General features: G+C 35.3%; 7 protein-coding genes across 7 annotated transcripts; 4 read left to right on the top strand and 3 right to left on the bottom strand.

The window, feature by feature from the left end:
- Nucleotides 1–789: 789 nt before the first annotated feature.
- B0P05DRAFT_452916 (50S ribosomal protein L22) lies at nucleotides 790–1,494 on the top strand (the record flags this gene model as incomplete). Its single annotated transcript, XM_051573905.1, has 4 exons — nucleotides 790–829; nucleotides 898–932; nucleotides 986–1,219; nucleotides 1,267–1,494. Coding segments are annotated over 4 exons (537 nt in total), but the record flags the coding sequence as incomplete, so codon positions are not given.
- A 1,354-nt stretch (nucleotides 1,495–2,848) lies between these two features.
- On the bottom strand, nucleotides 2,849–3,717 carry B0P05DRAFT_524352 (cyclin domain-containing protein). The gene is made up of 2 exons (XM_051576189.1): nucleotides 3,635–3,717; nucleotides 2,849–3,579 (listed from the first exon to the last, which is right to left on the bottom strand). Exons 1-2 carry the CDS (start codon nucleotides 3,678–3,680, stop codon nucleotides 3,083–3,085), a joined length of 543 nt encoding a protein of 180 aa, XP_051439118.1. The 5' UTR covers nucleotides 3,681–3,717; the 3' UTR covers nucleotides 2,849–3,082.
- A 261-nt stretch (nucleotides 3,718–3,978) lies between these two features.
- B0P05DRAFT_524354 (iron sulfur cluster assembly protein 1) lies at nucleotides 3,979–4,729 on the bottom strand. The gene is made up of 3 exons (XM_051576190.1): nucleotides 4,609–4,729; nucleotides 4,241–4,547; nucleotides 3,979–4,184 (listed from the first exon to the last, which is right to left on the bottom strand). Exons 1-3 carry the CDS (start codon nucleotides 4,699–4,701, stop codon nucleotides 4,108–4,110), a joined length of 477 nt encoding a protein of 158 aa, XP_051439119.1. The 5' UTR covers nucleotides 4,702–4,729; the 3' UTR covers nucleotides 3,979–4,107.
- A 7,022-nt stretch (nucleotides 4,730–11,751) lies between these two features.
- Nucleotides 11,752–13,086, top strand: B0P05DRAFT_524365 (uncharacterized protein). Its single transcript, XM_051576191.1, has 4 exons — nucleotides 11,752–12,578; nucleotides 12,637–12,749; nucleotides 12,807–12,859; nucleotides 12,930–13,086. Exons 1-3 carry the CDS (start codon nucleotides 11,847–11,849, stop codon nucleotides 12,844–12,846), a joined length of 885 nt encoding a protein of 294 aa, XP_051439120.1. The 5' UTR covers nucleotides 11,752–11,846; the 3' UTR covers nucleotides 12,847–12,859; nucleotides 12,930–13,086.
- B0P05DRAFT_524370 (uncharacterized protein) lies at nucleotides 12,929–13,767 on the top strand. The gene is made up of 3 exons (XM_051576192.1): nucleotides 12,929–13,086; nucleotides 13,135–13,579; nucleotides 13,658–13,767. The coding sequence occupies exons 1-2, from the start codon at nucleotides 12,951–12,953 to the stop codon at nucleotides 13,563–13,565; spliced, it is 567 nt and encodes a 188-aa protein (XP_051439121.1). The 5' UTR covers nucleotides 12,929–12,950; the 3' UTR covers nucleotides 13,566–13,579; nucleotides 13,658–13,767.
- Nucleotides 13,768–14,461: 694 nt separating this feature from the next.
- B0P05DRAFT_170935 (glutamate 5-kinase) lies at nucleotides 14,462–16,273 on the top strand. Its single transcript, XM_051573134.1, has 5 exons — nucleotides 14,462–14,624; nucleotides 14,669–14,712; nucleotides 14,768–15,104; nucleotides 15,193–15,303; nucleotides 15,349–16,273. Exons 3-5 carry the CDS (start codon nucleotides 14,844–14,846, stop codon nucleotides 16,171–16,173), a joined length of 1,197 nt encoding a protein of 398 aa, XP_051439122.1. The 5' UTR covers nucleotides 14,462–14,624; nucleotides 14,669–14,712; nucleotides 14,768–14,843; the 3' UTR covers nucleotides 16,174–16,273.
- Nucleotides 16,274–16,373: 100 nt separating this feature from the next.
- Nucleotides 16,374–19,091, bottom strand: B0P05DRAFT_583286 (uncharacterized protein; the record flags this gene model as incomplete). Its single annotated transcript, XM_051582238.1, has 4 exons — nucleotides 16,374–18,760; nucleotides 18,847–18,897; nucleotides 18,964–18,974; nucleotides 19,021–19,091. The coding sequence occupies 4 exons, from the start codon at nucleotides 19,089–19,091 to the stop codon at nucleotides 16,374–16,376; spliced, it is 2,520 nt and encodes an 839-aa protein (XP_051439123.1).
- Between the last annotated feature and the right edge of the window lie 92 nt (nucleotides 19,092–19,183).

Below are 19,183 nucleotides of genomic sequence, written 5' to 3' on the forward strand. Positions count from 1 at the left end.
TTTTTTGATCGACAAAATGTGCAATTGAGTGGATAAAGAACCTAACCCTTTTTTACTTACCTATCTCCCATCTTTTTTTCTTTCTTTTTCTTTATATGTATGCTTTTTGGTACAGTCATGATTATACTCTCAGGAGGATTTTTCTTTCTTAGAAATTTGGCATTCATTGTAGTCTGACATGAACAACTGATCACTTCCTTTTTATTGTAAATCTATGACTAGGCTTTTTAGGACTTAATTTTACCTTGCTAGGTCTAGTACTGGTAGTACAAAGGAATTGCTTAACTTTTCTCTTCATTTTTGGTTTATCAAATTATCTTTTATTTTTACTACTATCAAATTTTGAAGCTACCTTTTACTCGTTGTGTTTTATAAAAACAATGTCTAAACTTGATCTTTCAATGTGATTTGAAAAGTCTTTGGAAATGCATGATTAGTGTCACACACAGCCGGCAGATTTCAAGTGCGGCATATGTCCGGTATACACTTCTCCCCTCTATCTCTCTCGGACACTCAAATGAAGGGTGTACTGATTTGCCACTACCACAAGACATCAAGCAAGAAAACGATTGAATCTTCCTCTCTTTTTGCGTATTTCCAAGTATGTATGATATGCCATAGTGTAATGAGGGGAAAAGAGAAGAGAATGGATGTGGTTAGAGAATAGCCGTTTTTTTTTAAGAAAGATGGATATTGATAGATGGATGGATTTTTTTTTTGTTATAGACACTAAGGATTCACAATCAACTAACCTACTTTTTTTTTTAATGGAACAGTACTTGAGCAATAATGGTCAGATACGCTGCTACACCGGCTAACCCCGCCAAGGGTAACTATTCATAAGCAACACTTGGCTCGAACAACAAACTAACTCATTCTTCTTTTAAACTCGATTAGCCTCCAAGTCCAGAGGTTCTTACCTTCGTGTTCACGTATGTGTCATCGTGTCAATCGAAATGGAGTCTAACGTTTTTTTTTTGTTTAGTTCAAGAACACTCACGAAGTTGCTGCTGCCATCAAGGGTTTGAAGTTGAGCAAGGCTTATGCTTACCTCAACAACGTTACTGAACACAAGCAAGTCATCCCCTTCCGCAGATTCAACGGTGGTGTTGGTCGTGCTTCTCAAGCCAAGGAATTCAAGGCCACTCAAGGTCGTTGGCCCGTCAAGTCTGTCAAGTTCGTCACTGACCTCTTGAAGAACGCTGAAAGCAACGCCGAAGTAAGGAAATAAAAAAAAAGAGAAAAGGTATACTTATATAATTATAGGCTAAGGGTTTGAACGTTGAAGATCTCCACATCTCCAGCATTGTTGTCAACCAAGCTCCCAAGCACCGTCGTCGTACTTATCGTGCTCACGGTAGAATCAACCCCTTCATGTCTTCTCCTTGTCACATTGAAATCGTCCTTACTGAAAAGGATGAAGTTGTTGCCCGTGCTGCTGATAAGAAGGTTGTCAAGCTCAATGCTCGTCAATTGGCCCGTAACGCTCGTCTTGCCCGTGCTTAAGTGTTAAGAATAAAATCTTTGCTTTTTTTTTTACATTTCCTCTCTCTTTTTATGTAGCTTATACCGAGAACTCAAAAAACATGATCTTTATTGACCAAAAAAAAAAAAGACTTGACAACTCTGTAGTACATTTCAAATTTAGTATGAATTCTTGCATAAATATGTTGTAAAATGAAGTAATATGACAAGAAATGGTGACACGATCACTGACTTGAAGCAAAATAAAGGGATCAAAACTCTGTTTATTGATTTCTCTTTTCTTGCTGTTGTGCATGTATATCATACTGCTTTTCTTTTATGAATGTGGCTATGTGAACAAGTGAATATCATACCTGTATTAAAATAAAACGTCCGATATGGTCATTCCATAACAACGACTAAGCAAATCACTTTGCTCTCATTGGTTCCAATTATTAAATTGGCATACTCAAATTTATTTGTTTCAGAAAAATATAAAACGCATTTTATTCGTTTTAGCAAGCAGGCTCGACCTTATGGGCTAAACTCTATCAAGTTCAGGCACCATTTTATAGATACGCTCTTATTCTACCAAGAACTGCTAAGCAATTTATTAGCATAATGAACAAAAAAAAACATGTACTACAGTTTTGATGCTGTCGATCATGTACGAAATTTGAACGATGTTTGTCATACATTTGTATTTGTTAAAATATGACAAAACAAGGAATTTTCGTCGCAAATGAAAAAACAAAAACAATAATCAAATTTCGTACTTCTAGACTCTTCATGATAGGAGAGTATGTATTATTTGTTCATGAGAATTAGGGAAAGTTTGCAGTTTTGATAATCCGGCGCTTATCGGAAAGATTTAGAGTTCCTATTTAATGTGAATCTCAGCATTTTCTAAACTGAGATCATTGTTTGACAATGACAGAGAGAAAGAGAAGAAAAAATTATGCACAATCAGGGTTCTTCGTTTTTTTTTTTTTTTGAACCCTAGTTTAAAACGTGTTATCATGAAACCTAGACAAAAATAGCTTAAATTTATATCCTTGTCAAAGAATATTTATAATAAAGTGTCATTTAGACATTTTGGCTGTATAAAGTGACAAAAAATTCAAACTACGTCGTTGTTCGTTCGGAAAGTTTTGCCCCCTTAATTTACACATGTTGTGAATTAAGCAAATGTTTCCTAACCAATAGATTTATACAACTCCATATACAAAAAGGTATTTTTGTTTGTTGAACAGCAAATATACTTTTCGCCTAAAACTCAGCTATAAAATCGGCAAAATGAAAGTGATAGTAAGGTACAAAAGGAAAATATATAATAACAACAAAAACAAAATAAAAAGGTTCCACGATCATATGATTTGATATATCGAGTTGACAAACCGATAAGCGGTTTTTTTTTATTGTTATAAGTGTACATAAATAATATTTACATTAAGTATTAGTAATGGGTAGTATAAAATAAGAAAGGTATAATTAACAACAAAAAGAATTCTTTCTCACTGTGTGAGATATAATATACAATGGTAAAATGGAACGAATGCGAATGTATGTATATGTATATGTATGTGTGTGTGATTTTTCATGGTTGTACACACATACACTAATGGTCCAGAACTTCCTCAACAAGATCCATTTCTAAGGTTTTTCCATGTATGGCCAAATATTCTTTGATTGCTTGTACATTCACAAACAAATTGTATTTTATGAGACCAAGAAAACTGCGCTCCATTAGGTTGATATCTTTTGGTGTATAAACATGATCTGTCATAACCACAATGGCTTGGCTTGTAAGACATGTACCCGTTTCAGAGAGGAATTTAGATGCAGTTAGAATAGCAGCAAGGAATAGGCGATAAGGTGTATCAACATCTCCTCTGGCATGGCTGGGCAAACCTAACTTTAACCGTTGCAAGTAGATCAATGAAACAAGACAGACACAGGGCGACAGTTTAGATCTTTTAAAGACTTGTGCAATAAACTCATTTAATGGAGGTAATTGATTTTTTGATTTGTTATTACAATAAGCAAAACTGTTGTTTTTCAATTTCGTATTTGTTGAACAAGGTAATAATGTAGTGGCTGTATTTGTAGTAAAAGCTAAGAATAACAGAAAGTCAATACAAATTATATATTTGATCTATATAGATCTTACAAAGAAGGGCCTCAGGGCTTCTTGAAGATACAGAAGTGATGGGCATCAAATAGAAAAAGAGAAAAAAAAAGTAAAGAAAGAAAAAAGAGAGCATCTGATTTCTAGCTTTTTTTTATATATATAAAAAAAAGCCCTAGTCATCCACCAATGGACAATTGAATTCTTATCTCTGACCTCCAATTCTCCTTCCGTTGCTTGTCGCAGCTTAAACGACGAACATCATTGTTTCAGACTCCATTTCATTTTACACTTTTTAATATATATATATAGAAAAAAGGAATTGAATTTGTCATAAGCTGCTATTGTGCGTCATTTTTATTTACAACAAAGGATATAATGTATGTATAAAAAAAAGAAAAGAATAAATATGTATGGAATTTGAAGCCAAAAAAATAGAAACATAGACTTGCTTTCTTCTTTTTTTGATGAAAAAAAATTTTTTTTTTATAGTCAAGAGTGTCAACTGAACATGTTTATGCACTGCTGGAACGAGCAGTGCGCTTCTTTTTATAATCCTTAATGGCAGACTTGATAGCATCTTCAGCCAACACTATTCATATATTAGTAAACACATGACACTTTCAACTCAATTTATCAACTACTTACTGGAGCAATGCAACTTGACAGGAGGCAAACATAATTCCTTTGCAATCTCAGTATTCTTGATTTGACCAGCTTGTTCGAGGGTCATACCACGAACACGTTCAGTCATGAAACTGCTAGAAGCAATAGCAGAACCACATCCAAATGTCTTGAATTTAACATCAACAATTTTACCAGTAGCATCGTCTACTTTAATTTGCAATTTCATCACATCGCCACAAGCAGGGGCACCAACAAGACCAGTACCAACATCAGTATCTGTCTTGGGAAAAGAGCCAACATTACGAGGACGTTCGTAGTGATCGATAACCTAAAATTCATTTATTTTGGATTAGTCATATACTCCCTATTATTGTTATGATGATAATTACTTTTTCATGGTAGAAACGAGCACCAGAAATAGAAAGGGGCTTTTGAATAAGACGGGTTGATTTGTTAAAAGCGTTAAAAGTGGTGCGCAACATTGTGTTATTTAAAAGAAAATGTAAGGAAAAAGAAAAAAAAATTTAAAAAGCTGGGGTGCGGTTTATATGTAATCAGATTTTAGTATGAGACTGTGAATCTTTACCAATAAAAGCGCGAGCTTTTTCTTTATCAGATTGCAATTCGTCCAATCCAATTTCACTGTGGAGTTTGTGGCAGGAGCGCTTTTTCGGTCATCATGATGAGAACCGAAGTAGCCCGCTTGTTTAATTAGATGTTTAAGAAAACAAGAATTGAGCTTGATTTATGCCTTCTCTCTCTCTCTCTCTCTCTCTTTCTCTCTCTCTCTCTCTCTCTTTCTCTCTCTCTCTCTCTCTCTCTCTCTCTCTCTCTCTCTCTCTCTCTCTCTCTCTCTCTCTCTCTCTCTCTCTTTCTCTCTCTTTCTCTCTCTTTCTCTCTCTCTCTCTTTTTTTTTTTCTTTTTCTATCAAGCAAGATACGATGGCTTTTATCCTTTAAAAACAAGTGCTATTTTAGTGTCGATGGTTTAAAAGAGAGCATTTTTGAGATACTAGAAAAAGGTCTTTTCTACATAAGCAACTTCTTGAAAACCATTATTGGGTAGGATTCTTATACAAACCAGCACGTATGTTATTTCGTATTTATGCTTTTGTGCGTCAATTGTATAATTCATGTTAGAGAGAAAAAAAGTTTTACTATACACAAACAATGTCAATGCAGTGAAGTTGAATAGATTTGCTATTGCCTTCAAAATATCCTGCGAGTAAAACAAGTACCATGGAATTAGGATTATTGTCTACTTGGTGTGTTAGTATTTTTGAAAGAGCCATTGTTGTGGTTCCATTAAAAAAGCACAAAGTGAAACATTGAAACAGAATAAACTAGACGCTTTTGCAATACAACATTTATGCTTTTGAATATCAATGGTAAACAAACACGATATTTTATTTGTTGTAACAACAGAACTGATTGTCAAGGTTTTCCTCCCCCTGAGTTCTTTCAAATACCCAAATAAGGTTAGTATCTTCAAGTTGTCAATTTTAGCTAGACAAGTACATTAACTTTCAAATGCCAATACCCAGTGAGTAGACATGCTTGACTCTTTTTTTTCCCTCAAGAAGACATTACAATTGATACAATGAATGTGAATTAACTGACATCGGAATATGATTGCTATTTTCTTAAAAGTTCTTTAAAGCTCAATGCATTGGCCAAAACAGATCTTGTAATGAATAAGAGAAAAAACTTGACTGAAAATCATAAATCGTAGCTTGTGTCACACTGTAGCAACCACAAACCATAGAGTATCAAGTCGATCAACCACTCAAAAGTTTAGGATGTAATAATATTAGTGAAATTTTGAACATGGACTACTTTTTATGGATTGCTTGACACTCAAAGTGTGACATAGGCTCTAAGATGAGCATTTAACAAGGTCGTCTTTTTTCATGAGTAAGACATTCAGAACCAGGCTGAATTGAATGCAAGCGTTTTGATTTAGCGACCATCAGCAAATTCTAAGCGCATAAAAGAGTAAGCCATACGTATTTTAAAATATAATTCTGTGATTAATGCTTTAGATTCAGGCAAACAAAATCGTATATTGATGCGTTTAGAGCAAAGCGAATAACATGACAGGTTAAACTTTAAATAAGAGAAAAACTTTGAGCAAAGCAAAAAGCAAAGAAGATAGTAAAAATAGCTTTTCGTGCTCACCCTTAAGCGAGTTAGACCAGGATTAGTTTGTGAAATATGTTTTCTAGCATCAGTTACTATCAAGAGACATGTCTAAATCATTGAAATATGAAAGTAATATCTACCTCATTTGCTTATGATACTCATGTGATATTACATTGCTCACTTAAATAACCGAGATCGCCAGCTAAATAAATACTTTAACAGTAAAAAAAAAGACAACAGTCCATACATATCTTGTTTTCTTTCTTAAACAAACAAAGATATTGTGAAGCCTGTCTATATGCAAATAGGTACTTTAAATAGCTACTCCAAATAACTACAAATAGTGTTTGTAAGCACCCAGGGTACTTTTGGAGTTGGTTTGGACCAAAAGAAAAAAAAAAAAAAAAAGGCTCGTAAAATTTGACCAAAATGGCCTTTCGACCAAACGGTACTAGTCATGAAAATGGTCGATTTGACAATTTTTGTTCTTCCTTTTGGCACTACGACACGAAAAATAGAGTTATTGACAAGTTTGAATACTCAAAATGTGTGCAAGGCGCTATAGTTTTTGATCAAAGTGTTTGTCTACCAGCTGTACTATAAAAATGGTAGGATGTAAGAAAAGAAAACTCAAAAACGAGAGTTTTTGCATCGACGCAGTATTTCACCAGCAATAAAGTTATGCTCTTTACATCAATAGGCTCAGAAAGCAAAGGTTTATAACTTTTCCTATTGTACCAAAGTCCGATTTTTTTTTCATGCAGCGGGATGAACAATTGGACTTATATCGCCGTAGGAAAAAAACGAGGTGATTTGGGATAGAAGAGGATGTATAGAGGTCCATTTGGTACTCTAATAAAGTACAGAGCGGGTGGTCTTGAGCGTGTTTGTGAGAAAACAGCTTATAAGCCTCTGAAAGACAAAGGGATTGGTCAAGGGCGCTTTTGCATTCTCTAAAGCCACCTTGAGCAGTGTCTAAGGACAGTGCTTAGCCTTGAAGAAGCTTCTTGACGCATCTTTTGAGCGTTTTTGGAAGTAGTAGTCAGAATAGTTAGATAGTAATTGACTGGGTCAGTTGGGATGCCTTTCTCATGAATTGGGACTACATATGCGACTTGTCAACAGTGAGGCGTGTATTGCCAACGCTAACACAGATAAAAAAAAAAAAATACGGAGAACCACAGGAACGCTAAAATTTACGATATCGATACAAAAATTAAAGCTAGAGTCATGAAAGGATCAGGGTAATAACCGTAGATGTCAGAAACTTTTCATGAATGCAATGGATTTACAGAAAAACATGCATGTTTTCCAACTTCGCTAAAATTTATGCCGACTTACAAGTATGCCGTTTGTATATTTAAAAAAAATTAAATAAATCAAAAATATTTTCTGTAGACAAAAGATAAAAAAGAAGGATATTTTTTAATTTTTTTGTTATAAATTAAAAAAAAAGTCAATTTTTCGATTTTTTTATTGTAAAATAAATAAACAAATCTACCAGGCAGTAATATCCTTTTCAAATTAAAAACAGCAAGACCATCAACTGGTAGATTTGTTTATTTATTTTACAATAAAAAAATCGAAAAATTGACTTTTTTTTTAATTTATAACAAAAAAATTAAAAAATATCCTTCTTTTTTATCTTTTGTCTACAGAAAATATTTTTGATTTATTTAATTTTTTTTAAATATACAAACGGCATACTTGTAAGTCGGCATAAATTTTAGCGAAGTTGGAAAACATGCATGTTTTTCTGTAAATCCATTGCATTCATGAAAAGTTTCTGACATCTACGGTTATTACCCTGATCCTTTCATGACTCTAGCTTTAATTTTTGTATCGATATCGTAAATTTTAGCGTTCCTGTGGTTCTCCGTATTTTTTTTTTTTTATCTGTGTTAGCGTTGGCAATACACGCCTCACTGTTGACAAGTCGCATATGTAGTCCCAATTCATGAGAAAGGCATCCCAACTGACCCAGTCAATTACTATCTAACTATTCTGACTACTACTTCCAAAAACGCTCAAAAGATGCGTCAAGAAGCTTCTTCAAGGCTAAGCACTGTCCTTAGACACTGCTCAAGGTGGCTTTAGAGAATGCAAAAGCGCCCTTGACCAATCCCTTTGTCTTTCAGAGGCTTATAAGCTGTTTTCTCACAAACACGCTCAAGACCACCCGCTCTGTACTTTATTAGAGTACCAAATGGACCTCTATACATCCTCTTCTATCCCAAATCACCTCGTTTTTTTCCTACGGCGATATAAGTCCAATTGTTCATCCCGCTGCATGAAAAAAAATCGGACTTTGGTACAATAGGAAAAGTTATAAACCTTTGCTTTCTGAGCCTATTGATGTAAAGAGCATAACTTTATTGCTGGTGAAATACTGCGTCGATGCAAAAACTCTCGTTTTTGAGTTTTCTTTTCTTACATCCTACCATTTTTATAGTACAGCTGGTAGACAAACACTTTGATCAAAAACTATAGCGCCTTGCACACATTTTGAGTATTCAAACTTGTCAATAACTCTATTTTTCGTGTCGTAGTGCCAAAAGGAAGAACAAAAATTGTCAAATCGACCATTTTCATGACTAGTACCGTTTGGTCGAAAGGCCATTTTGGTCAAATTTTACGAGCCTTTTTTTTTTTTTTTTTTCTTTTGGTCCAAACCAACTCCAAAAGTACCCTGGGTGCTTACAAACACTATTTGTAGTTATTTGGAGTAGCTATTTAAAGTACCTATTTGCATATAGACAGGCTTCACAATATCTTTGTTTGTTTAAGAAAGAAAACAAGATATGTATGGACTGTTGTCTTTTTTTTTACTGTTAAAGTATTTATTTAGCTGGCGATCTCGGTTATTTAAGTGAGCAATGTAATATCACATGAGTATCATAAGCAAATGGGGAAACTTATTCTGACTTTATGGAGCACGGAAGATAGCCTTTAGCATATACATTAAGCATGTTGGAATCTTACTATATATCCATAGTTTCAATTCAATTACGCAATGTTTCTATAGTGAAGATACATCTAGGGTAAAAGACACGATGATTCAAGTAAATCAATAACATATTGTTTTGGAAAGGTCCCTTTCCTTCCCAACAATGAATGTACAGTTTTAATACACCTAGTTCAAAACTTTCACTTAATGTTTCTACAATTATTTTAGAAATATTTCTCTAGACATTTATATATATATATATATATATCAAAAGAGTGAATAAGCAGTGCAATCTATCTATCTAAGGCCCAAAGCTGCGTTTTAGCAACGGAAACGAAGCTTTCGAAAAGATGAGGAGGCATTGATTTTTGTGGCTCACATAACATCACTTGTAATTCAATCCGTTTATAAAATCAAGCTGGTTATACACTGACACGAAATAAAAATTAGCCCAGTTTTTTGTCATTCGAACTTAGCAACAGAGATATCATGATCTAAGAGCCCTTTAATATTCCAAGATGATACTTAAGCGCGCTCAGCTTTTTGTTGATGATTTGTTGAGATATTTATTTCAAGATAATATAAACAGAAAGAAATCAGTACTTGGTGGTACAGCCTTTGACATCAATCACGGCTTGGTATTGGTTTGTCATATTGTGTAGTAGTATGAAGATAGTAGGGGAGATATTCAACTACCTCCTCGTATCCGTGTAAGTATTCTACATATACTGGTTCATATCTGTTACTGATTTATCTCCCTTCTATTCTTTGCTCTTTCTTATACCCTAACGTAAGTAATAATATAAATATTGTTCATGTATCTCATACTCTGCTTAATTTCTAGTACTTAATTTTTGCTTATATTTTCCACACGATTTTTTTTTTCAATAAAGTGTAGTTGTCTTTTTTCTCTTATGTTGAAATATCCTCAATGAAGTTGCGATTTTGTGTGTGTAATTCAATCTATCCATGTGGACTGATCAAGTCGTTATATGTGTTAAAAAAGGAAATCCGTATCAAAGGTTGCGTTGGGTGTCAAATAATGATCAAGTGCATCTTAATACAGAATCAATTATACTTATTAAACTACATCTGACTTTGTACAATCATTCTGTTAGAGCCACGCATAATTTTATCTACTGACCTATTGAGTGTATCATGAGATTAATATCTAGATAATTTTTCCTGAACTGTTTAGAGTTAAGGTAAATTTCTATAAATTTTATCATGTCAAACTATATTAGTTATATGATATCAGATCAGGCTACACAAGAAATTGCAACGCGGGTTGCTTTGGATTATGTCAGTCCAAATAACTTTCATGCGAATCGTCTAAAGCTATACTTTTTTCCAAATCCTATTTTCATGCAGTTAGACACAAAAAGTGCCAAATAACATCAAAGAAGTAAAATATGCTTTAATTACTTTTCTGATTAAAGAGTTGTTTTTACTTGCTAAAATTGAGAGTCAAATGGGAGCATGAGTCGCTATTATTTGACATCGTGCTGAATAGTATTATGGAACTCGATACTAAAGCTCTATCGCTGTCAAACTAGTAAAAGAGATTTTGTTATCTTGACAACTTTTGAGCAATACTTCTTCAAAATTTCTAATAGTTAAACATAATCTACCATTTAGCTAGGAACCTCATATAACAGCTGGCTATATTTCTCCCAGCCACTAATACATTTTTCTCTTCTCACCGCCATTCACTTTGAGCACTTTGAACACTTTGAGCTTCAGTGACTTCCTGGTTTTAAAATTTTCAAATCTCTGAGTATAGATCATTTCAAATATCACGAGAAAGTTCCGGTTGAAGAAGTCTTTACTATTGCTGGAGTATGCATAAGTAATCCTCAAGCTGATGCTACAGGTAGCTTCATTAATAGAAACAATTTTTTTCGATGGTCTCCATCTATTTTAAGTATTGCTGTATCCTATTTCGACCTGCTCCTTCATATGTATTATTTCTTGCGATTAGCCAGAGTTCCAATCGTAACTAAGATTTTTTTCCAGAAACAAAAGAACCTTCAACAGTTTGCTTCCATGATATCTTATAACGACTCAACACTGTCAGAACTTTTAAATGAATAGATTCTTTTCTCATTTCTATTCAATATAAAAATAACCACCTGAAACAGAGAAAGTAGGAATCAACTTTCGACTTGGCATTGCAAAAGCTGCTATAGTTAGCTGAGACCAAATTTCTGGTTGCTTTATTCAAGTGTGCTGTCATTTACACTTCTTGAAGCGGCGATGGAAAAAAGAAAGGTTGAGGGGGGAAAAAAAGAGCATCTGACACTTACAATCAAGCAATCCAGCAAAAATATCCATAGTAACCATGTCGAGATTCGGTACCTGAAATGTAGGATCACATCTTCATTTGGAATCAAGTGGGTAAACAATATGCTTACTACACAATTTTGGAATTTCATTTTTCATACATTTTTTTCTGTTTGCGCTTCATACCATACTATAATAAGCTCACTTTTTTTAAAAAAAATCTTTTTTCTCTTCTTTTTTTGATATTTAGACCTCGATGCTATCAAAGGACTTGACGCCTAACTCTAAGGCTGTCAATATTATTCGTCCCATAAACCAACAAACTCAACAAAGACCAGAAGACCCTCATCTCTTTCAGTTCTCTCACCAACAGACTAGCAATAACTTTTCTTCTTCCACAAATTCTTCTTCCTGTACATTTTCAACCGCGTCCACTGTGAATACACTTTATAATAATACTGTTTTTACTTCTTCACCCATGATTCGCCAACCATCTGCAGAAAGCAATCCCGGCCTGTCTTTCTTTTGCCAATCTCCAACTTCAAATAATCACAACATTATCACTAAAAACCAGCAAACGAAAGGCACGCAACAAAAGAATGCCTCTTTTGAAGTAACTCCTACAGCGCCTGTTCAACAAAAACAGCCTCTTGTGATTAGTCGCATCAACCTGTCCAATTTTAATCGACGTTCGATTACACCTCCTCCAGTAGTTCCGACAACCGACAATGATGGTATCACAACATTGGATGATATTGAAGATGAAGAAGAAGACGACGACGATGACGATCTAGTAAACTCAGAAGATGATGATATCGATATGGAGGTAGAAAATAAGCCAATACCTCAACAACAGCTCAGAAGAACGCCTTCTTCCTATAACCCTTTATTTGGCGTTATGAGTGGAGGTCTAGGTTCTTTTCTCTTGAGAGGCACCATGGCAACACAAGCAAAAACACAAGCAGACGAAGCAAGAGTGCATCGAAAGGTAAGGAAAGGGGCAAGACATGTACATAGATATCATTGTGCTGATAATCGCTCTTTAGATAGAAGACTTAGAAATAGAAAAGAAATCGTTGATGACATTAAATCAGACTCTAGAGACTGTAGTAAAAGAACAGTCCAATACGATAAGTGATTTACAGAACAAACTAGCTGCGTAAGTAAGAATGATTTATGGTTGTGTCTCATACATCATACGTTTCATGCAGGATAGAGAGACCACTGACGCCTGGCTTAGATACAAGTTTAAGTAAAAATGGTATTATGGTATATATGTGTATTTGTATAAAATGACATGTTCATATGACACTTTTATACTCACTACGCTTTTTTAAAGTCTTCCAGCGATATTGGTATTATGGACTCGTCTGATTTGGAAAAATGTTTGCAAGACGAAGATGATGCATTTGAAAGAATTCGCGCTATGCTACTAGAGTTGATTGAACAAGCACAAGCAGCTGTAGCAGAAGACAAAGAGTCGCAAGACTATCAAGGTAAAATACATGTATATCACACCATTTTTTACTTATCCCTTTTTATAGTCATTGCACACGTAAAAAATAATAGCAACATAGCTTCATCCAACACACTAAGACGTAGCAGTAGCAGACCAAAGTCAGTCATAGACACAAGCTCTTCAAGAAACTCTATGGTAGGGATCACAAATCAGCAAAAGAATCGAGTGACTCGAAGAATATCACTTGGGAATATGAATCAAGTGAGCACCGTACATAACAATAGTAATACCCATCGAATCTCCGTTTCATCTACTTCAAAGCAATCACCCACAACTTCTCCTATACCAAATAGACGTTATTCAATGCAACGTTCTGTCTCGAGAACTTCCTCTATTGCTTCTTCTCCTAATGGAAGCATTCATTCAATTCAAAATGCAACCACTGCATCAAGAGCTTCCAAATACAAAATCAAATCATCCGATTCTCAACAGTCTTCTAGAAAATGGTTGAATTAAACGATACAAATATGACCTGTATGAACAACTTCTTTAGCCAGCTTATCATTATGATATTATACTTTTACTATTCTTATTATTATAGCTATTATACCATCAAAACCCTTTTCTTTTATTATACATACACTTGTCCGCTCCCCCTGCCTTTTTATAAGAACATGAAAAAACAAAGAGAGAGAGAAAAACAATAAACTATCTTTCATAAACACTAAATTTTAAAAGGTCCGTGCTTTATTTATATTTATGACATTCTTTCCATCTAGCTTTTTACTAGTTAAACGCGTGATTTTAAAAAACACTTCCTTTATAGATAAACACTTATTTTGCTTAATGGTAACATATATAATCAGGCGATTCAAGAGAAAAAGGTAGTTGAATCGGCATAAAGTTTTGTGTGAAAATTAGCCAAACAGGAACAGGCAATAACAAAGTCATGGGGAGGCTTTGTTTTTTTCTTCTTTTAGGTGAAAGAACAAGCTACGTATTTGTGTTGCGTTCTCCTGAGACTTTCACATTGTCTAAGCATAAAAAGCAATAAGCTTTTTTTGTGCTTACTAGCTTTTGTCACAAGCGAACTAGTATCACTACACAGTATTTTCTGTAAGAAAAATGGCATAAATTACCCGTGTTACAATGTCATCATAGATTTTTTGAAGGTCCCTTGAAAATGCACATTACAAATTTGGCATGATAAGATGTAAATGATCTATTCGCTGAAATTTGCATAGAAAGAAAAAAATGCATATTTGATCAAATACATATATCAAGGTACATTGATAATTTTACTTGTGAGTTGTCTAGATCTATTTCTATTCCTGTAAAATAATGCTCACATGCAACTATTCAATGCCGAGCAGTTTGATTTGCTGGTTGTCTATCTCTGCTTTACTTTTTTTGTTTATATATACATGTTTAAAATGTGGGGTCAACAGTCAACAATGACGATTGGGATTGCTCGATATAGAACATGATTTCACTAGGCCACTTTTGTACTGATGTGGGCACCCCACTTTGTTCCTTATCAAATCGTTATCAGCTCTTCTGTTCTTTCTGGACCAGGTAGATTATCCCTAATAGACATGATATATAACTGATCATGTAAGCATGAGTATATAGAAACTAAGGCTAAATAGAGCATGACTGAATGGTATGATTGCTAGATGAGAATTCTGCTAAATGCCAACACTTTCTGTTTTGGGAAGATAAAAAAGGGGGATTGATATAAAACCATCCCTTTCTTCTCTGCTTCTTTCATTACTACTTTTTCTTTTTCCAAGCATGGCTATCTATCGCAACATCCGCAATACTCGTCGTCCATCAACTGCTTCTTTGACATTGGTAATTAAAGTTGGCACTTCTTCTATCTGTGATGAAGTTACCCATTATCCTTTGCTTGGTAATCTTTCTCGTATTGTTGAAACAATCATCAAGTTGAAGCGCTTGGGTCATCGTGTTGTTCTTGTGACAAGTGCTGCTGTAGGTACTGGTCTAAGAAGGCTCAACATGACTGAGAAGCCATCCAAGCTGGCTACTATTCAGGTAAAGCATGTGAGCATCCACTTCCAATGTTGACGTTTCTTGTTATAAACATATATATATATATATATACTGACATAACGTTTTATAGGCTATCGCTGCTGTAGGACAAGGCCGCTTAATGAGCATGTATGACGACCTCTTTGGCCAGTTTGAACAACCTGTAGCACAAATCTTGTTAACTCGTAATGATTTAGCTGATGTAAGTCTGTCCTTATAAATCAATGGATTATTCATGTTTCTTTAGCGCTCTCAATATCTCAATGCAGTTAGCTGTCTAGAAGAACTTTTGGACATGGGCGTTGTACCCATTGTTAATGAAAACGACTCTATTTCTGTCAAGGAAATCAAATTTGGTGACAATGACACTCTCTCCGCTATCACTGCTGGTATGGTCAAGGCCGACTATTTGTTCCTCATGACTGATGTCGATTGCCTGTACACCGATAACCCACGCAATAATCCTGAAGCTCGTCCTGTCTTGGTCTGTGAAGACATTGATCTCCTACGTGATCAAGTCAAGATCAGTGCACCCGGTTCTTCTCTCGGTACAGGTGGCATGATCACCAAATTAGTAGCTGCAGACCTCGCCACTGCTGCTGGTGTCACAACGATCATTGCCCGTGGCGCTACTCCCGAAAATATCTTGCCAATTATTGACGGATCCGCTCAAAACTTGCCCCTTCATACTCGATTTGTAGCTAAGCCTCAACCCCTCATGGACCGTAAGTGGTGGATTCTTCATGGTCTACATACGGCTGGTACAGTTTATGTTGAAAGTGATGTGTCAGAAGCTATTCATAATGGTCAGGCTGATAAAGATCTCTATGCTCATTCCATTTCTCGTGTTGAGGGTAACTTTGTCGAACATCAGGCTGTGCGATTGGTTGTCCAACACAAAGATACTCAGGGTCTTATTGACAATATCACAATTGCTAAGGGTATCGTCAACTACTCTTCTGCTGAAATTATGCGTATCATGTTGGCTAAGAAGAGTGATGTCATTGATTCTCTTGGTTATAAGGATGCTAGTTGTATCATTCATCGAGACAACATGGCTATCTCTCTGTAGATTCTTTCCTACTGTATTTATTATTTTTGCATTTCATGATCCATTTCTTTAAAAATCTTCTTTTGCATGTCTAAAACTTATTATTTAAATTCGAAAAAAAACTTTTTTTTTTGTAAATCAAGTGTGTGCGTGTGTGCAATGTATTTGATTTATATATATATATATTCAATGATATGGTGTATATACAAAGTAGGCGTGTATTAACGGTAATAAGGTCCATCATAACTATTTTGATTGTAATAGTTTTTGATTCGATCAGATGGTTGAGAAGATTGACTCAGATGATGCGGTGAATAATAACCTTCTTGAGAGCGCTCCAACATAACTGGTTGAGGGGTTGAATTAACTTGTACCCATGAAGGTGGAAGTGGTAATTGTGGTGGTGGTGGATGAAATGGCATATTTGTATTAGGTTGAGGAGACGAAGTCATTGCGTGAGGACTATAGCCTTGAGGGTTGTATGGTGAAGAGAATGAGTGTTCTTGTTGGACATATTCTCTTGGAATCATTAAATTATTGTTGCCCATTCCATAGTCAAGAATAGTGGGTGTATAAACAAAATCAGAAAAGTGCATGTCTTGTGAGAAATGATCGGGTTTATGCATCTCGAAATCAGATGTTGTTGAAGGAATGGTGGTAGGTTCAAATTTTTTTGGGTTAAGTGGATTAGCTCCTAATGAGATATGAGCTATTGGGAATTCACTGGTAGACATGATAGGCACATCTGAATGAACACAAAGTTTAGAGACAGTCCCAGCTAAGGGAGTTTTTTCTATCACCAAATCTATATCCAAAGCCTCTTTCAAGATAGCTTTGATTCGAGCGACTAGCGTTACTACATATTTTTGGTGTCGGACTGGAGAAGTAGCCAAGATTTTTGCAGTTTTTTCTAAGTTTTTTTGTGCAATTTCCCGCTGATTTCTATTTGGTTCAGACAAGATGCTCCCGTAGATGGAGGTTGCCATCATTAAATTTTCAAGAGAAAAATGACACCACAACTGCTTTAATTGTACCCAACACTCTAATAGCTCGACCGTGTTACTTGCTGCTTTTAGGCATATGTCCCTGGATAACACTTCAATTGTAGAATTTTCTTCTTGTGTACACTTGGAAAAAAACTGGCTGTAAAGTTGAGATAGTTGAAAGTAATATTCACAATTCAGTTTGATACAAGCTTGTTCTCTAAACGAAGTAGAAGCCCAGTTTCTTCTATGTATATCACCTTGCTTATATTGAAAGTAAGAGGGTAGTGTTTTATGCCATTCTTCGAGTTCTTTATCAATAGCAGATATCTGAGAAAGTAAAGGCTTTTCTTCGGTCGTCTTGTAGATAATGTTTCGATAGATACGTGTGATTTTGTACCTTTGTATCATGAACTCGACTCGGTACCTTTTCTCTCCACTTTCTTCGTGTTTCATCACTGTGGGAAAACCAACTGTAATTTGGTTTCTAGGAGGAAGAGAAAATGGTCTATCAGAATGGATTGAGCCTAATGTCTCCAAGAAGAAGAGGGACCAAAAGAAGCGACGATGACTTTCTCTTTCAAAGGGATTATCGCTCTTGGACTCCATGTTCATCTTGAGGTCAAGGCACATACGTATCGCTAGGCCCAGGTAAATATAAGCCTCTGATTCGACTTCGGTCTTGTGTTTGCTGGGAATTCCAATAGCATAAATATACATGATCAACAGACTATTCATTGTATCCACACTTGTCTTCATAAATCGTTCTTTTACTAGAGACTTTGCCTTAAGAAAAAACGCATGGCCTACTTGATTAGGGTCCTTGCCAGGAAACAAGTCATGGTAAATAGCAGCATGTCGTGCTGTCCAAGCAAAAACAGAATTTGCTAGTAAAGGGTCTAGTGTACCGTTCTCGAATCGAAGGGCGATTGAATTGTTCGGATCGTAACAGGGCAAGCATAGAAAGCATTCTCCAAAAATAGAAATCATGCGTGTAAATACTTCTTTAGGCATTTTTTCGATTGCTTTGATGTCACTATCTTGTTGTTTTGTACAAACATTTTCAGGATCCCAAGAGCTATACAAAGGAAACGCTTTGATTCTCGTCTTCCACAGCGAATTCTTTTTCCTTAAAGTAGCATTATCGAGACGAGTGTTTTCGGTACCATTTGTACTGGAAGAAGATTGTGAGGATGTCTCAAGACTGTTTGTGTCCGGCATATTGGACGAAGACGATGACGATGCAAAATCAAGTTGAGATACACCAGATAATAGAATGTCGTAAAGATCATGCAATGATGCAATGTTTGTATCTATGCGAAGTCCTTTTGGTGTGAGCGATAAAGACCATTGTGCGCTGGGTGCAGCCATGAGTCTACTCATATTATTCGTACTTGTCCTCAATGCAGGCTGTAGTACTGTTTCTACTTCTTTTTCCTTCTTTTCGGTCGAAGATTCTCGATTCACCCTGATTTCGTTGGCAACATACTGTGTATTACTGCACACATCTTTAATGTCTGATTCAATTGACTGAACTCGTTTTTGCAGCAAATCGACCGTCTCGTTTAGTTTGACCAAATTAAATAAATCGATTTGGGTAGCACTGCCGTCATAAGAGCATTCAACTACAATATAGAATGGTAAATCAATTCTGCAACATAAGAAAGAAAGAAAGAAGAATAAATAGCTTGTCATTTTCAAGAAGTTTTACCTTTTGCTTGTTGACACCTAGCGCACTGAGGATGAGCAAAGTCGCACTTCACTATGATATATTAATAAAAAATTATAAAAAATAAAGAGAGGGACCCCCATTCTAGAGCTATTTTACCTTTTTTAGACCTAGATAATATTAATATTTGGATAACATCTCTTTTTATTTATATACCTGCAACGTTCACAAGCCATTGTCATTCGTATCTTCTTGGAAGCAGAAGCATTGCTTTGTTTAGAACTCATTCAGATATACAAAATGAAATGAAGTAAAGAAAAAAAAGAAGAAAACAAACCATTTTTTCCCTCTTATTATCTCACTCATCTTTTTTTGTTTG

Source organism: Gilbertella persicaria (genome assembly GCF_025201335.1).
Source record: "Gilbertella persicaria strain CBS 190.32 chromosome Unknown B0P05scaffold_3, whole genome shotgun sequence".
Taxonomy (NCBI): domain Eukaryota; kingdom Fungi; phylum Mucoromycota; class Mucoromycetes; order Mucorales; family Choanephoraceae; genus Gilbertella; species Gilbertella persicaria.

What these genes read in the sequence shown, in the direction of transcription:
- B0P05DRAFT_524352 (XM_051576189.1), bottom strand. Translation starts at nt 3,680, where the DNA reads ATGCCCATCACTTCTGTATCTTCAAGAAGCCCTGAGGCCCTTCTTT. An exon ending in AAGCCCTGAGGCCCTTCTTT is followed by an intron (nt 3,580 to 3,634) that starts GTAAGATCTATA and finishes TGTTATTCTTAG; the next exon opens with CTTTTACTACAAATACAGCC.
- B0P05DRAFT_524354 (XM_051576190.1), bottom strand. Translation starts at nt 4,701, where the DNA reads ATGTTGCGCACCACTTTTAACGCTTTTAACAAATCAACCCGTCTTATT. An exon ending in CTCGTTTCTACCATGAAAAA is followed by an intron (nt 4,548 to 4,608) that starts GTAATTATCATC and finishes AATGAATTTTAG; the next exon opens with GTTATCGATCACTACGAACG. An exon ending in TGTCAAGTTGCATTGCTCCA is followed by an intron (nt 4,185 to 4,240) that starts GTAAGTAGTTGA and finishes ATATATGAATAG; the next exon opens with TGTTGGCTGAAGATGCTATC.
- B0P05DRAFT_524365 (XM_051576191.1), top strand. Translation starts at nt 11,847, where the DNA reads ATGCTATCAAAGGACTTGACGCCTAACTCTAAGGCTGTCAATATTATT. An exon ending in AAGCAAGAGTGCATCGAAAG is followed by an intron (nt 12,579 to 12,636) that starts GTAAGGAAAGGG and finishes ATCGCTCTTTAG; the next exon opens with ATAGAAGACTTAGAAATAGA. An exon ending in TTACAGAACAAACTAGCTGC is followed by an intron (nt 12,750 to 12,806) that starts GTAAGTAAGAAT and finishes CATGCAGGATAG; the next exon opens with AGAGACCACTGACGCCTGGC.
- B0P05DRAFT_524370 (XM_051576192.1), top strand. Translation starts at nt 12,951, where the DNA reads ATGGACTCGTCTGATTTGGAAAAATGTTTGCAAGACGAAGATGATGCA. An exon ending in AGAGTCGCAAGACTATCAAG is followed by an intron (nt 13,087 to 13,134) that starts GTAAAATACATG and finishes CCCTTTTTATAG; the next exon opens with TCATTGCACACGTAAAAAAT.
- B0P05DRAFT_170935 (XM_051573134.1), top strand. Translation starts at nt 14,844, where the DNA reads ATGGCTATCTATCGCAACATCCGCAATACTCGTCGTCCATCAACTGCT. An exon ending in CCAAGCTGGCTACTATTCAG is followed by an intron (nt 15,105 to 15,192) that starts GTAAAGCATGTG and finishes AACGTTTTATAG; the next exon opens with GCTATCGCTGCTGTAGGACA. An exon ending in CTCGTAATGATTTAGCTGAT is followed by an intron (nt 15,304 to 15,348) that starts GTAAGTCTGTCC and finishes ATGTTTCTTTAG; the next exon opens with CGCTCTCAATATCTCAATGC.